Source organism: Lissotriton vulgaris, chromosome 7 (genome assembly GCF_964263255.1).
Source record: "Lissotriton vulgaris chromosome 7, aLisVul1.2, whole genome shotgun sequence".
Lineage (NCBI taxonomy): Eukaryota > Metazoa > Chordata > Amphibia > Caudata > Salamandridae > Lissotriton > Lissotriton vulgaris.
In genome coordinates, this window is record NC_141695.1 from 1,643,509,087 (window position 1) to 1,643,526,081 (window position 16,995).

Consider the following 16,995-nt stretch of genomic DNA (forward strand, 5'->3'; position numbering starts at 1 on the left):
TGCAGGAATAGCGGGCTAAAGTCCATGTTGGATAGTATCGTGAATAAGTACGGCCATCCTAAGGTGTCCAACGCTTTCGTGGCGTCCAGAAACACCGCAGCAGCGTGTACACTGGGGTGCAAATAATGTAATGTAGAAAAAATGGTGCATAAATTATGTGCTGTAGCTCGACCCGGAATAAAGCCTGACTGGTCAGGAAGCGCTATTAGGGGCTGCAACCTGTCAGCTATCAATTTGGCGAAAATGTTGGCATCTACATTAATCAACGAGAGTGGCCTATAGGAGTCCAGTTCTTCTGGTTTGCCCAGTTTGATCAGCGTAACTATCAAAACCTCCCTCATAGACTCAGGCAATATGCCCACCTCTATCGCCTTCTCATACCCCGCCAGTAGTTTAGGAGCAAGCACCTCCGCATAGGTCTTGTAAAACGCAGTGGTTAGGCTGTCGAGACCTGGCGCTTTATTCAGGGGCATACGGTTAATAACTCTCGTAATATCTTCCGTTGATATCGGAAGATCCATGTATTTTCTGTAAGTGTCATTGAACCAAGCTAACTCGATGGATTCCAGACAAGACCCCAGCCCCTCTGGGCAGCCACTCAGGGTGGCGGTGTATAGATTGGAGTAGAACTCAGCGAATGTTATCAATATTTCTTCTTGCCCCCTCACCATAGTGCCGGACATATCTTTTATTTCATGAATGTGTGTAGCTGATCTAGAGGGCCTTATGTTTGCCAACATGCGCCCTGGCCTGTCCCCCCTCCCCATACCCCCTCGCCTCCGCATACTTCCCTAAGAATTTAACCTCACATTGTGCTTCTTCCGCGTAATCTAGCAGTTTAGCTTTCAGTTTCCCGGGGGCATCGCAATTCTCCTTAGCATAGTACTGTGTTTCAAGGTGCTTGATGTCCATTTCGAGGGAAGCCAAGGATCTGCGTATTGCCTTGAGCACTCCCGCCTGTCTGGCAATACATTATCCTCTTATGACCACCTTAAAGGCCTCCCACAACCCACTCTCCGTGTCAACAAATCCTGTGTTGTTCTGGAAGTAATCTGCTATGTCATTTCCTATCTCTGCTTTAAACGCCTCGTCAAATAGGGCATGTAGCGGTAACCGCCATGTGAAAGCCCGTTTATACATAGTGGGGAGTGAGAGCCGCAGGAATCATGGGGCATGGTCAGACGGGGAACGGGGAAGGTGTTTGATCTCAACCGTACAGGCAGCCATATCCTGGGACACTAGCCAGTAATTTAAGCGGGACCATGCATTGTGGTGTTCTGTGATGCAAGTGCCCTCTCTCAGCCAACCATTTCTACACCTCCAGATGTGTATGAGGTCCCCCTCTGCTATTATTTCCTGCAGTGCCACACTGGATGCCGGGTGTAGTGGCCGGGTAGTACCGCGCCTGTCTAGGCTGTCATTAAGTATTGCATTAAAGTCTCCACCCCACAAAATGGTGTCGCATCCAGTGACTTTGATTTTTGACCACAATGAATAAAACAAAATCAGGGGAGTCAGTATTAGGACCATACATGCACACGATAAGGATGGGCACGTCACTTAGGAGCCCCTGTATCAGGAGAGAACGGCCCTCCGGGTCTGTTTGTATCGACCCCTCCCGCCAATCCAGCCCGCGCCTCAGCAGGACTGCTACACCCCTCGCATAGTTGGAGTAGATCGCAGAATAAACATTCCCCCATCTACTATGGCAAAGTCTTCGGGATGGCGCAGTATTTAGATGTGTTTCTTGTAATAGGCATAAATCCAAATTGTGACGGGCCAGATAAGCATGCACTAGTCTAATTTTTCTACAGTCGTTCAGACCGTGAACATTCCAGGTAAGGCAGTTTAATGTATTAGATGCAGCCATGCATACTCATGGCAGTGATCCACACTCCATGTCTCACTATAAGACACAACCTTAGCTTCAGAGACAGTAGCCCTGTACCACAACTGCATTTGACTGGCATTAGATAACAAAACATACCCCCCCCCCCTCCCTCCCACCACCCACTCCAACCCCCCAATTAGGTTGCAGTTAAACCCACCCTACACAAACTTTCAAACAATACAGTTTCAATAAAGATGGGAACCTTCCCTAGGAGACGCAGCTATACCGGCAAATACCCTTGCTTAGTGCAAGGTGGTCGGAAAAACTACGGGAGTCTCAGCACGCCCAGGAGCTTCCAATCTAGGTGCTAATGAATGAAAGTGTGACTTGACCGCCCTAACTACATAGAAACCAAAGTAATCAGGCCAACATGGGCTCCCTCCCAGGCCCCAACATTCAAGACTGTTGCTGTTAACACGATACCACAGTTAGTCATTGTCACTCATGAGTCCATCGTGTTCTGTCTCCAAGACTTGTCGCTTCTTGGACGCCTGACCGCCCACATGCTTTGCAAATTTCATTGCTGACTTGGCATCCGTGAAGAAATATTGTGTTCCGTCCACAGAGACCTTCAACTTCGTAGGGTAGAGCAAGGAGTAGGGGATCTGCGCTTGCATAAGGATTCTTTTGGCAGTTATGAACTCTCTCCTCGCCGCCTGCACCGCCGGTGTGAAATCCGGGTGGAATGATATGGCATTTCCCTGGTGCACGATCTTGCCTTTTTCACGTGCCTTACGAAGTATGATATCTTTATCTTGGTAGTTCAACAATTTCGCGATTATGGGCCTAGGCGGCGTTCCGATAGGAGGCCTTTGCCCCAAGGATCGGTGTGCCCTTTCCACGGCAAATACTCCAGATAGGTGTGGATCCAACAGTTCTCAAAGCAAGTCTGTTACATAGATCTCCATTTTAGTTATGGCAGTTGTCCTGGAATTTCCGTAATACGTATATTATTGCGCCTCGACCTTGCCTCCAAATCCTCGTTCTTGGCTCTGATGATCCCCAACATCTTGTCCATGTGGAGCAGTTGTTCCTTCGTCTCCACCTGAAACTCGTGACACTCCGTGTGCCGATTATCTAGAGCGTCCAGACGTGTCTCCTGGGTTCCAACCTGCGTTTTAACGGCGTCCAGTTGCGAGGTCAAGCTCTCGAGTTTAGCATCAATGTTACGCAAACTGGAGCGCATGTCTAGCATCAAAGTGCGGAGATCCGGCCTTTGGTCTTCATCATCCGCATCTCGGGGTGATTCCGCTCTTGATGCCTGATCCTGACCATCTTGCTTAGCCGATTTCTTGGCCTCAAACGTGATTTTGTGCTGTTTGGCGTCGTGCCTTCCCATTTCGGCGGGCGCGTCGGATGTCGCGTGGCCGAACCGGTGGTGTCAATCACCTGCTCTCAGGGTCTGTAATAAAAGATTGCAAAGGAGCGTCGTCCCCACAATGAGTCCACCGGCCAGTCTCCCCAGCGGGTCTGAACTGAAGGGCAACCCGCTCAACAAAATGGCCGGCTCGTGCTGGGCAAGGGCGGCAATACAATCCTAATGTCAGCTTGTCCCATGTAGGCCGCTACCTCTGCCTCCGCAAACGGACCACGTCGTCCCCTGTGTCACTTCTCTCAGCACCCCTCTTCCGGGCGGTAGGCCATACAGTTCCTCGTAAAAAATGGCGTCTTCCACATGGGTGTCACATAGCTCAGTTCACGGACCAGCAGATAAATGCGCAACTGTGCAATCGCCTCTGCAGTTCTTGCTTATCCAATATGCACCATGCACTGTGCTCCGATCCAACCCCTGCCGCCCTCTGCCACCACTGATGTCTGCCTCGCGGCCCACACCGTCAGGCGCCGCAGTCTTCGGATAATGGCTCCTCCCGCCACCTCCAGTAGTTGTCTCGCAGCTCCACAAGCCCTCAGGCGCCACTCAGCACAGCCACCTCCTCGTGCAGGGCCTACCACTCCGCAGCCAAAATCTTCTGGTGTTGTCGGGCGGGCTAATGGTGATCACCAGTCAAGCAGGCCCGATATTAGTGGCCTCCCGTCCTCACGCCAATCTCGGCTCTTCTGCTCAGTCTTGAATGCTAGGGGTGCCTCAGTGCACAGCAGGTGACCTTCTGTAGAGCTCGACGGAGCTCAGTTTGGGCTGCACAACTCACAGGCACTCCCGCACACGCAAGCTGCTGCATGCCGGGGTTTCCAGTCACTGCCACGTCAGTCTCATCCGGCCTTCAAGTCAATGTTTCCGCCGCCCACTGAGCTCCGTACCGCCACTCCGACAATGCGGCCACTGTTCGCTCCGGTCTCAGTCCGGCCCCACATCGCCTAGAAACTTCCGAAGAGCGAGCCAAGTCCAGCGCACAGTCCTCTTAGATAGTGGGTGCCCCTGACGATGCGAAAGCAACCCGTTTTGCAGGATAAATTAAAGGATTTCATTCCCGACCTACGGAGCGCACTCAGAGCGGCCATTCCGCTGCTCAGCAGGCCACGCCCCCAGGAAAGAGCTTCTTTACATCACAAATACTAAAGAGATTCCTGGAAGGGGCAAAAAGGATCGCACCACCTAAGAGGTTGCCGCCACCGGCATGGAACCTTAATTTAGTCCTAACAGAGCTCCTGAAAGCGCCCTTTGAACCCATCCATAAGGCCTCCCTACAAATGCTGACAATGAAGACAGCCTTTCTGGTGGCAATCACCTCGCTGCGCAGGGTAAGCGTGCTACAAGCGCTAACACTGCAAGAACCCTACATTCAAATACACAATGATAGGGTGGTAATGAGATCTGACCCACACTTTATGCCAAAGGTGGTGTCGAGGTTCCACATGAACCAGACAGTACAAATACCAAGCTTCTTTCAGAAACCATCCACAAGCGCAGAGAGGGCACTGCACACTCTGGGCGCTAGAAGAGCAGTGATGCATTACATGGAAAGAACTAAAGAGCACAGTAAAACAAAGCAGTTCTTTTTGTCCTTCGCAAGCAGTTTCCTGGGTAGACCAGTAACCAAGGGAACCATCGCACGATGGATCGCACAAACTATACAATTCTGCCACAAACAGGCAGGCCAGGAACTAGCAGAGGGGGCACAAGCCCACTCTACCAGGAAGAAGGGAGCAACAATAGCCTTTTTGGCTAACAACCCCATTCAAGACATATGCCTGGCGGCAACATGGGCTTCAGTGCACACGTTCACTAAGCATTACTGCGTGGATATACAAATGAACAAGGAAGCACAAGTAGGACAGAAGGTGCTTTAACATATATTCAACAACCAACGCTCATCTTCCACCCAGCGCCACAAACATAACAAACCGCTACACAGTCTATGCACAGCATAGTGAATCCTTAAAGATTCCCGCTGCAAAACGAATAGTTTCTTACCTGTCGGTGTAGTTTGCAGCTTGAAGATCTTTCTGGATTCACTAGCGAACCCACCCACCTACGCCAGAAAGATGAGGCAGGAGAAGAGGGTGGTAATACAAGGACAATATAGAAACAGACACCTTAAAGGACAAAGCAGAAAAATCAATTACTTGAAGAAGAAATAGGAAACATTGCCAAAGGATTCACAAACAGAACACAAAAACAAGAAAAAATCCGAAGATGGCGCCCAAAGGGGGGAGCTTCCGCAGGAAGCGTGCCAACGTCACAGGAAGTACACCAAAAGGTGGTACGTCGACGCCCACCTGGGCTACAAAAAAAAAGAAAGCAAGAAAGAAAAGACTAAGATTCCGTACCCAATCACTAGACCGCGGAATAATGCACAGCATAGTGAATCCAGAAAGATCTTCAAGCTGCAAAACTACACCGACAGGTAAGAAACTATTCGTTACGTCTGGGACGAAAAAGGTCTTTTGGACGTGGAAGGAAGGTGTACTTTATATTAAGGGATATGTTTGACAACAGGAGACTTGTAGGGTTTGATTTGATCAAGCAGGAGTACGGACTGTTAGAGTAGTGAAGGTATAAGCAATTTAGATATACTTTGGTCTGGCATTGGTTGTTTCAATCCCAAATGAGATCTGGTAGGATACTTAATGGAAAAGCACATCAGCCTAGGCAATAACTTCACAAAGTGTGGTGGGGGTGCAGTAGGTGTAGGCAAAATACTTTGTATACCTTGTTCGGGTAGGACATACTAGCATAGAATTGAAGTAAGACCAAAGGCAGGATGTTTGTAAGTCATACTCTAACTTAGTCATTCACCTGGGAACCAACAGAAAACGTTAAAATATTGTGTAGGCGGCATTTGATCCCAGCAGTACTGCATATGATCCATTTGAAACATCCAGATACATGCTCAAGGGACCCATATAACACTCGTGCTGAGGTAGAATGATTCTGGAACCGCTTTTCACATATCGCCTCATGGGTCATAGGGAGATAGCAGCAAGATGCTCTGAAGGGCTGCTGTGGAGGACACCTCAACAAAGAAATCTCAATCTATAAAGGCAAGCGCATATCACCTACACCCTTAACAGTAAAACATGAAATTATAACAAGCTAGTGTAACTAAGAAGCTCTTACTATAGAGACTTGGTTGCTATGCATTTCTCCCTTTTAAAGAAGGAAAAGCCAGTTAACTGTACATATTGGAATGACAGTAAATTAATAATGTTCTGGAGCCTGCAGGCGAGCTACTTGGCTAATGACTACCAAGAGTTAAGCTGCCCTAAAAGATTGTGGATCTCAAGCATCACAGACTGAGTCCTAGAACAGGATTGCGATGTCTGGTATCAAACCAAGAGTAGTACAAGTTTTAGTAGTTGAAATGTCATTGAGAGTTATTTGTGTGACGTGAAGAGTAGTTTAGTAAGTTACAGCTGTTGTGGGAGGAGGTACTTTAATGTTTTGTGGCCCTAGTGCCACATCTAGATTTTTTTATATACTCCCTATGGCATGGTTTTCAAAGCTGAATTTTTAAATTATTTTAATAAAAAGAAGCATTGACAAAGCCAGTTAGTCTTGCTTTTTAGACCTATTGACCATGCCCATGCTGTATGCTAATAGTGTGCAGCATTGTCTAGAATAAAAAAGAAAAAATTGCATTGATGTGACATCTTTGGCGGTCATGTCAATTTGTAGGCATGTGAGTGTGATGACTACGAAATTGCACAAGTGCAATCTTAGAGGGGAAAAAAAACATTTACCATTCGAAGATGGCTGCGTCACTTGGATCAGTAAATAAATTTTAATTTCTCTCGTGGAAGCATTTATTGTAAGGCAGAGCAGCCTGGCAGCAGATGGCAACTGCGGGCCCTTAAAATGTTTTTTTTATTTCTATTTCAATGAAGGACTGATTGGGTGGGAGGCAGTCTGCGCAGGAGAAGGGTGCAGGGGGCGCGAGTTCTTGTTACTGTGTCGTGTAAGAGGTGGACCAAAAATATTAATTGAGGAAAACCATGGAGGAGAGGGAGAAAAGCATTGGATGAGCTTTTGGGGGAGTGGGGACATCACTTGCTTTGGAAAAGCAACATGAAGTACGCATGGGGTGCAGGTAATTGAGAGTAAACTATAAAACACATACTCCTGAAGTGCTCAAAGAAATAAAAGGTAGTTGTCTGAATGTGAGTTGGGGAAGAATACAAGTCTTCAAATCAAAAGGATGAATGATAATGGGGCTATGCTTCATGGTAGGGACAAACCCGAGCAAAGCCATCAAATTAGAAGCCAATAAACAAAGCCCACTGCAAAGTTTTGTTTGGTTCACGAGAGGCTTTCACCTAGTAGGCAAGACCTAGTGGCTGAAAAAGACATGAATGAACTCCACTGTTACTTGGTAGCCTCTACTAACACCCATTGTGTGACTACCAAGCACACCATGCTGCATTATATGTACTACGCAAGGCAGAATCTTGTAATTCAAATGAATCAATTTACAATCCCTCAACTTGAGCTTCACTCTGGAATTGCTTAAGTTCTGACCTTTAAACTGCCCTGCCTGAATTTTAAAAGAAGCCAAAATCCTTTAATCAAATTGTTTTATCATTTAAATGGTGCAGATTTTTTATCTCATATGTAAGAATTCTTGCAGCCTTCCCTGTCACACCCAGAAGAACGTGTATTGTCTTGCATCCTATAATTGGGTAAAACTGTCCCCAAAACCTTTTCAAACTATTCCAACAATTAGGGGGTTTTAGAGTATCCCGATGGTGTTTCCTCTGATCAGAAACATAACTCTCCCTTTGGAATTGAACTTTTACTTGACCCAGTTTATGGTTCTTGCTTCTGATCCCATGCTTAAAACCAGTTTGGTTCACCTTTCTTGGAAAGTCTGTTTCCTCCTTGCCATCACTTGTGATTTGTTACTGAGATCAAGGCTCCACCTTACGTACTATTTCCAAGGCAAGAATAAACCTTTCACCTATTTGCCTAAAAGCCATTCTGTTTTCTATATAAATTTGGATTTGTCACTGTACTTATTTTTTACTGTTCCAAATCCTTCCTCCTGCCGAAAGGCCTAGGCACACTCTCGAAGTGGAAAGGGCTTTCATATATTACATAGCCAAGATAACTAAAAAATGCAAAGAAATCTTGTTTTTGGGTCCCAAATATACAGGTGTGAAGGAAACGTCTAAACATGCTACATCCGCTAGTAGGCTGGATTACAACTTCTAAATCAAAGATTAGCACTCCTCTGACAAGGATGAGCAACTCTATCCCTCCTCCGAAGCATCTCAATTGATGAGCTTTGAAGAGCAACTACCTTTGAAATTATCCACTTGCCATTAATACCGAGACTTTGATTCCAGAACAGTTACCGAGTTTGACAAAGGATCTCTGAAAAAATAGTTGCTTGAAAGGCAGTGCCCCTTTTGGGTGTCTGCCTGTTTCTCTTTTGATTGCGTTTTTAGCTAGAGAACTACTAAAGATTGCTGTTCTGTCCCTTGTCCGTGAATTTTGGTGATGATTTTATAATGGTGCATCAGATGTTATTCGTGATTTTAGTTTACATCATAGCAATCTTCAATAAAATAATCCGCTCAACTATCTGGAAACCAAAGGAGTGAGTGCAGTTGGAACACCTTCATTAAGATCCCAGTGCTTTATTCAAGCTCTGCGGAACTGCCAATAAGCTGCCAAAGCACAGTGCGTAGAATGTAACGGTATTCTCTGTAAATCTGTACTGCTTATCTGAATGTTTTGCTTGAAATAAGTTGGAATGGTGAGCTGCTGCTTCAGTGTCAGTCAAAGTATTTTTTGGAAAAAAAATGTAGTCTAGGTTCTCCTACCCATAGACTCAGTTGTTGAAATCGATTAACAACTGATGTTCAGGTTAGACAGTCTTGCAGAGTGTCTGAAACCCAAATGACTTTTATAAAACGAGTTGTATGGTTTCCTAATTAGTGTAGCAATCTTCCACTGATATGGTTTAAGATCAGGTGCTAGTTTAACATATTTGTTCAGAAGAGGGGTCATTGAAGAGTTTACCTTGCCTTCATATGGTTTTAGGTATCTGGGACTGCAGGTGAATTGCATCTTCTGATCCCTGTGTCTGCTCAAGGTTCTTCATGCAGGTTGCACTTTTCATTTGATATGTGGTCTATAGCAGTTGGGAATGGATGATCTGATCGAGGAATTTGATGTGTGGTGTATAGAGGAATGTGCGGTGTAGTGTATGGATGGTAGTATAAATGATACGGTTTGTAATTGTTGATTGGTGCCTAGGATATGTTTGTCTTTTCCACACAGATCTTTTGTACGGTTTTTACATTTGTTGAGCTCCATTTAGGAAGAGTTTCCTACAGGAGCTTGGCTTGATTCGGTATATTGAAGGTGCAGATCCTATACTGGTTATTCTTCACTTTGATAACTTTCTTAACCTTCGATGGATATTGCAGCATTTTTGACATTGGATAAATCTTTTGCTGCACTCAGTTTTTTTCCCTACAAAGGGGCTTCACTAAATCTGGTATGGTAGTAATATATTTGTGTAAAGGTTAGTCAGCCTATTTTGGGGTTAGTGCCTCCCTTGAGAGGCGCACATCTGGGATGTTTTTAATAGATCTGAATGTGCTAGATTCTTGAGGGGTTTTCGCCTTGTGTGAGTGATTTGTGCTGTACAGTGGACTGTAATTGATTGTTTGTAGTAAGTATGTTTCTGTCCCCTCATCTAAAGAGCAAGATATTAATATTTTGGGAAGTGTCAAAGGTTGTCTGGCCATTGGGTAATATGGGTATCAGAGCCTAATCAATATAGTAAGAGGTTTTTAAAAATTCAAATTGTAGTGAATGGAAGCTGTGAAGAGCAATGCCTAGCCTGTCTTAAAGCATTTGGGATGTCTTAATATATTTGTTTTACAGCTCTACTTTGTATTCACTTTCAGGATTACATCGGCAGAAATGTTACCATTTGTGGAAATTCTGTTAACTAACCTATTTAAATCACTTTCCTCGCCTGGCTCCTTTGAAAATGAGTACATAATGAAAGGTAAAGGCATTGATTGCTCTCATGGTAGCTGTAAATGATTTTGTTGCTGCTAAAACTAAATCTCATATATGGTTTTGAGGGTTTTTTGTTATTTAGTTGATTGGAAGGTAGAAACAAGAGGCAGGCTTTTTTGTCCAAACAATAAAAGAGCACAATTTTTGAGACTTCGTTTTGACTGTAACTTTTATTTTACTGGTCCTTATAGATCGGTCAATGTTTAATTTGTGTTGACTATCTAGTTAAGCACTACTTAAATAAATGCTTCCAATGGTGGTATGCCTTTTTCTGTCAATTGCCCCTCTCAGCATATCTCATTTGAGCCCAGGGCCTTTCGGACCAAGCTATTTTGTTTCCTGCACCATCCCTTTTAAAATACCCTTTGTTCGAGGCATTTGGGCTGCTGAATTCATATCTGTGCATAGATCGCCGCCTAGTGTTGGGTCCGGATTATTGCACATTGTTGTCCTAGAATAGTCTTCGAAGTATCACGAGATAGGTGGCTCCTCCCCTGGACTACAGTGCGCATGGGCATCCTCAGATTGTTTTTTTCCGCCATTGAGTTCGGATGCACTTTCCTTTACTCGACGTTCGGAATTGAAAAAAACTTTTCTAAAAGGCCAAACGGCCTTCGGACTCATCGGTATGGTTTCGATCGTTGCCGACAGCTTTATTTACGGTTTATTCAACTCGGGACGTCGAATCAGGCCTCAGGCCTTCTCGGCGCCAAGGGGACCCGGTCGTCCATAGAACGAAGTCTATTCAAAAGATGTCCTCTTTGTAATTCTAAATACCCACAAATAAACACCCTGTATGTAACAAGTGTTTATCTCCAGAACATAATGAAACAGACTGCCTAGCCTGTGCCCAATTTCGATCCAAAAACACACTTCGGGTCCGACGGGCCGCAAGGCTAATCATGCAGAAACCAGCTCCGGAGCCGGAAAATATCTTCGAGTAACAAGATCTCGTCGAGGCCGAAGATTCAGATCAACAATCGGATCAAGATTCAGAGCATGACTCCAACTACTATGTCGACAAAGAAGACCTCGTCGAGGTAGGAGACGACTAACAAGGGATCGGGCTGTCGAAGACTACTCCAGTGATGAAACGGGGCCAACTACATCGGGGCCAACTACATCGGGGCCAACCGTGAGTACAACACCCCAAACATACACTTCTGTGGTTCCACAGGCTCGGGTCGAGGCATCGCCGGAAGGCCTTAGCCAAGATCTCGAAACACATTCTATAGCCCCGCGATACAGCTCGGCTAAGAATATTAGAAAAGAGCCATCGGATCAACGTAACCCAAAGTTGTTGATATCGATACCAAAAGTAATGGAACCAAAAACGAAACCGAAACTGATCGACAACACAGTCTTCGGACCAAACTACGTCAATCCATCTGAATTCGATCCCAAAGAAAATCGTCGACAATGCGGTCTTCGGACCAAACTGTGTCGACCCATCGGAGTCAAACACAAGAGTCGTCGAGCCGAAGGCCGGCGCACCTACATCCACTCCAAAACAAAAGGCCGTCGAACCGAGAAGATCGGCGCCGACAACACAAACAAGCATTGGAAATGCAATAGGTCTCGCACCATTAGAGTTAGTGCTTTTAGAATTGTTTATGGGTTTTTTTTGTAAATGTTTAGCATTTTTGTTTCCTGTAGCCAATGCTAAAGAATTGCAAATAAAAAAAGCCATAAACATTTCTAAAAGCTCTAACTGAAATGGTCTGAGACCTATTGCACTGTGTGAGGGTGAGGGGTTGAGGGTGAGGGTGAGTGAGGGTGAGGGTGGGTGAGGGTGAGGGGTTGAGGGTGAGTGAGGGTGAGGGGTTGAGGGTGAGTGAGAGTGAGAGTGAGGGTGAGTGAGGGGTTGAGGGGTTGAGGGTGAGGTGGTGAGGGTGAGGGCGAGTGAGGTGTTGAGGGTGAGTTAGGGTGAGGGGTTGAGGGTGAGTGAGGGGGAGTAGTTGAGGCTGAGTGAGGGTGAGTGAGAGTGAGGGTGAGTGAGGGGTTGAGGGTGAAGGTTTGAGGGTGAGGGGTTGAGGGTGAGTGAGGGTGAGGGGTTGAGGGTGAGTGTGGGTGAGGGTGAGTGAGAGTGAGGGTGAGGAGTTGAGGGTGAGTGAGGGTGAGGGGTTGAGGGTGAGTGAGGGTGAGGCTGAGGTGTTGAGGGTGAGTGAGGGTGAGTGAGAGGTTGAGGGTGAAGGGTTGAGGGTGTGAGGGGTTGAGGGTGAGTGAGGGTGGAGGGTGAGGGGGTGAGAGACCGAATTCAGGCACTTGAAGGTAAAGTGCTGGGATTCTCCCGATACGTGCTTCAGATGCAAAGCCTGTACACGGGGCCCTGAGTGACCAGCGCGTGTATTTGCAAGTTTCCTTTCAGCCCACACCACAGAAAGCCCTCAGCTCCAGCGTCAGGTACACTGCTCCATTCCTCTAGAAATACTTGATTGGAATAAGTTTGTGGAACCCAAAGGTTCCTTTCTGGCAACACTTCTTTGTAATGAACACACGGTCGAGGGGGAATCGTGGCACAAGTTCGGAGAAATGGCTCAATTCTGGCGAAAAGCGACCATACTCGTGAGCCAGCTGGAGACTGTAGAGTTAGGAGCCCCGCAGCAATGACGTCACTGTTTCCACCAAGCATTGTCTCCTCCAACTACTGTGCTGAGGAGCCCGTTCTACAAAAAGCTGCACCCATAAAATTCTATTCATGTGACGCCAATTTCACACGGTTTCACCCGGGGCTAACTTTAATGTAGGGTATTGAAGCAACATTTGACACCACCCTCTACTTACAAGGTCACGGTTAAGGAAGTTTATGGTCACATTTCCAGCAATGTCGGACCTGTGTCGGCACTGCTCCTCGCTGGCATAGCTCGAGGAATCGCCAGCACAGCTGCCCACTTCTCAGGGCGATGCACAACCTGCGCCCACCCATTCCATTCAGGCGGTGCCCGGGGAGGCGGCGACGGAGGCAGCGGAGGGACACGCCAAGAGATGGGCAGGACACAAGCCATGTGCACAGAGCGTTTCCGGTTCCTGTGTCTTTGAGGTTCAAGTGTTGATCTCAAAAGCCGCAGAGTTTTTCATAGGTGTTACTAGTAAAAATAAACAATTAATAATGTTCGAACGATCAACCCGTAAAACAAATAAAAGTACATGCTCAACCATGCTTCGTGTTTGCAAGCTCAACCATGCTTCGTGTTTGCAATAGCGCAAAGTCACTTGGGTAAAATAAACAAACTACCAAACAAAGAAGAAAGAGAAAGCAGGGTAACCTGACCCAGGAGGGGGGAGGAGGGAGGGGAAATGCGTCTCGGCCAGAGCAGGGGGCGGAGCGGTTCCTGTGTCTTTGAGGTTCAAGTGTTGATCTCAAAAGCCGCAGAGTTTTTCATAGGTGTTACTAGTAAAAATAAACAATGAATAATGTTCGAACGATCAACCCGTAAAACAAATAAAAGTACATGCTCAACCATGCTTCGTGTTTGCAAGCTCAACCATGCTTCGTGTTTGCAATAGCGCAAAGTCACTTGGGTAAAATAAACAAACTACCAAACAAAGAAGAAAGAGAAAGCAGGGTAACCTGACCCAGGAGGGGGGAGTAGGGAGGAGAAATGCGTCTCGGCCGGAGCAGGGGGCGGAGCAGGGAGAGCGGGCTTTGAAATGCACTTCACACGGCCGGCCGGCCGTGAAAGCCTTTGATGCCGCAGGGGGTGGAGCGGCACCAGCTGGGAGAGTAGGCAAGGCAGGCGGCTGGGGGCATGTGCACGCGCTTTTAAGCTCAATGCGCATGTGCATTGAGCTTAAATTTCTCGTGCACTGCAAGGAATCGCCACGATTCCTTGCAAGTTGGATAAAGAGTGGATAAGCCACCATAGTCTTGCTTGCTCGATGCGCATGCGCATCGACAGGCGAGACCTAAAAAGGGACTCGATCCGAAAAAGGTTGTCGAACCGGAACAGTCGACAAACCAATGGCTGTGCAACAAAAACATATCGAGCCGAAGAAAATCGACCCAAAGAAAGGCATCGAGCCGAGACAGCAAAGCATTGGTCCAAAAACACTGGTTCCGAATATGCTACATAGTCATAAGGGGACTGTCGACTTGACGAAAAATGTCGAAACAATAAAAACATCGGCTCCAAAGAAACAGGCACAACCTAAAAAGACTGTTGATACACAGAAAACTCTCGGACCGATCAAATTTGGTCTACCAATTTCCTCTAAAACAAAGGCAGTCGACCCGAAAACCGGTATCGAGCCGAAACAGACAAAACCAAAGACATTGGCAAAACAACCAAGAACTACTGAACAGGAGATCTTATATCCAGACCCCTCATCAGAAGAACAGTCAAAACTTTACATTGACCCTAATTCTGGCAAAGTGACTCTCTACAAGAGAAAAATCAGACCAGAAAATGAAAAAGAGACTTATGTCATCCCACTCAAAAAGAAAAGGGACTGTGCTACTTCACCTATTCTTTTTGAACCTATAAAACAAACTATACCTAACACGTACTCGTATACACCCACACACTCGGATGAAGAGATGGATTATGAGGATCATGAGGAATACAATTACACAGTAGACCCGGAGCAAGACAGTCCAGCTCAACAATGGGCAGACCCAGTACATCCTGGTGATTCTCAGCCCATTCCAGATGCACCTGCATACCCTGCTAAGCCTTCTCCTACAGAGGATACAGCTGCTTTTAATGCACTAATAGATAGGGCAGCCCTCCATCACAGTGTAGAGATGCATGCAGACCCCATTGAGGAGGATTTCCTATTTGACACTTTTGCCACATCAGAAAGATCTGTCAAAACACTACCTATGTTAAAAGGGGTACTTAAACATGCAGGTGACATATAAGCACTGGAATGGATCACATCGTTCCTCACCGGAAGAACCCAGAGAGTCCGCCTCCCACCATTCAAGTCAGAGGCCACTGATGTCATCTGTGGCGTGCCACAAGGATCGTCACTCAGCCCCACCCTCTTCAACGTATACATGAGCCCCCTTGCGGCCATCGCTCACCAACACAACCTCAACATCATCTCCTACGCTGATGACACTCAACTGATCCTCTCACTCACCAAAGACCCTAACACCGCCAAAACCAACTTACACGAAGGAATGAAAGAAGTAGCCGAATGGATGAAGCACAGCCGTCTGAAACTGAACTCAGACAAAACAGAAGTCCTCATCTTAGGCACCTACCCCTCCGCCTGGGATGACTCTTGGTGGCCAGAGGCCCTTGGAATAGCACCCATCCTGGACTCCTCACTCTCGATGACCAGACAAGTCAACGCCGTTTCATCTTCTTGCTTCAACATTCTTCGCATGCTCAAAAAAACATTTCGCTGGATCCCCACCGAAACTAGAAAAACGGTCACCCACGCACTGGTCACGAGCCGCCTGGACTACGGAAACACCCTATACGCCGGTACCACCGCAAAACTCCAGAAAAAACTCCAACGCATCCAGAATGCTTCAGCCAGGCTCATACTAGACATCCCGCGTAAAGAACACATCTCCGGTCACCTGAAAAACCTCCACTGGCTCCCTGTAAATAAGAGGATTACTTTCCGCCTCCTAACCCACGCACACAAAGCACTTTACGAACTTGGACCCGAATGCCTCAACACACGACTGTCCTTCTACACCCCCTCCCGCCAGCTACGATCCTCCAACCAAGCCCTTGCCACTGTACCTCGCATCAACAAAACCACCATGGGAGGTAGATCCTTCTCCTACCTGGCAGCTAAAACCTGGAACTCACTTCCCACTCACCTTCGCCTTACACAGAACCACCTAGCATTCAGAAAGCAACTTAAAACTTGGATATTCGACAAGTAATTCCCCACCCTTCTTCAAGCGCCTTGAGACCCTATGGGTATGTAGCGCGCTATATAAATCTTTTGACTTTGACTTTGACTTAAAGAAACTAGGATACAAGTCATTAACCCCAGAATAGAGAGGAAATACAGGCCAGCACCAGTAAACCCCACATATATTAAGGGGCAACTGCCTTTGGATTCCTTAGTGGTATCCAATGCACGTAAACGTGCAAACTCACAAACCACTGGAGAAGCTCCACCTCCTGAGAAAGAATCAAAGATCTTGGAGGCCTCAGGAAAAAGGGTAGCTGCTCAAGCAGCTAATATATGCCGAATATCTAATACACAAGCCCTGTTAGCTAGGTACGACAGGGCACATTATGACACCCTAGAGACACTTCTCCAGTATTTACCTGAACCTTACAAAGAACAGGCTGAAGACCTAATACAGGAGGGAAAGCTAATAACTAACGCCTCCATTAAATGTTCCCTAGACGTGGCAGATACAGCGGCCAGATCAATTAATACCAGTGTTATGCTCAGGAGACATGCGTGGCTTCGCATCTCAGGTTTTTAAAACGAAGTCCAGTCTACTTTATTAAACCAGCCAGTAAATCCGGACTATTTGTTTGGTCCAGCTGTAGATACAATCCTAGACAAAATGAAAAAGGACACTGAAACAGCTAAGTCTATGGGAGCCTTACAATCCCTACAGCATAGAGGCTCCTTTCGTCGCTCCAATTACAGAGGTGCTGCAAAAGGTAGCCCATCACAGCAGACCTCAATCTACAAAGCAAAAACGCAATACGCAAACCACCTACAATAAAAACAATAGAGG

The 16,995-nt window shown here is 46.5% G+C and overlaps 1 protein-coding gene across 1 annotated transcript in view; it reads left to right on the forward strand.

The window, feature by feature from the left end:
- Positions 1-16,995, forward strand: part of CSE1L (chromosome segregation 1 like) — a 276,453-nt gene that overhangs the window by 185,093 nt on the left and 74,365 nt on the right. The window contains exon 16 of the mRNA XM_086932619.1: positions 10,211-10,314. Coding sequence (XP_086788745.1) covers positions 10,211-10,314 — 104 coding nt within the window. The remainder of the gene's footprint in view (positions 1-10,210; positions 10,315-16,995) is intronic.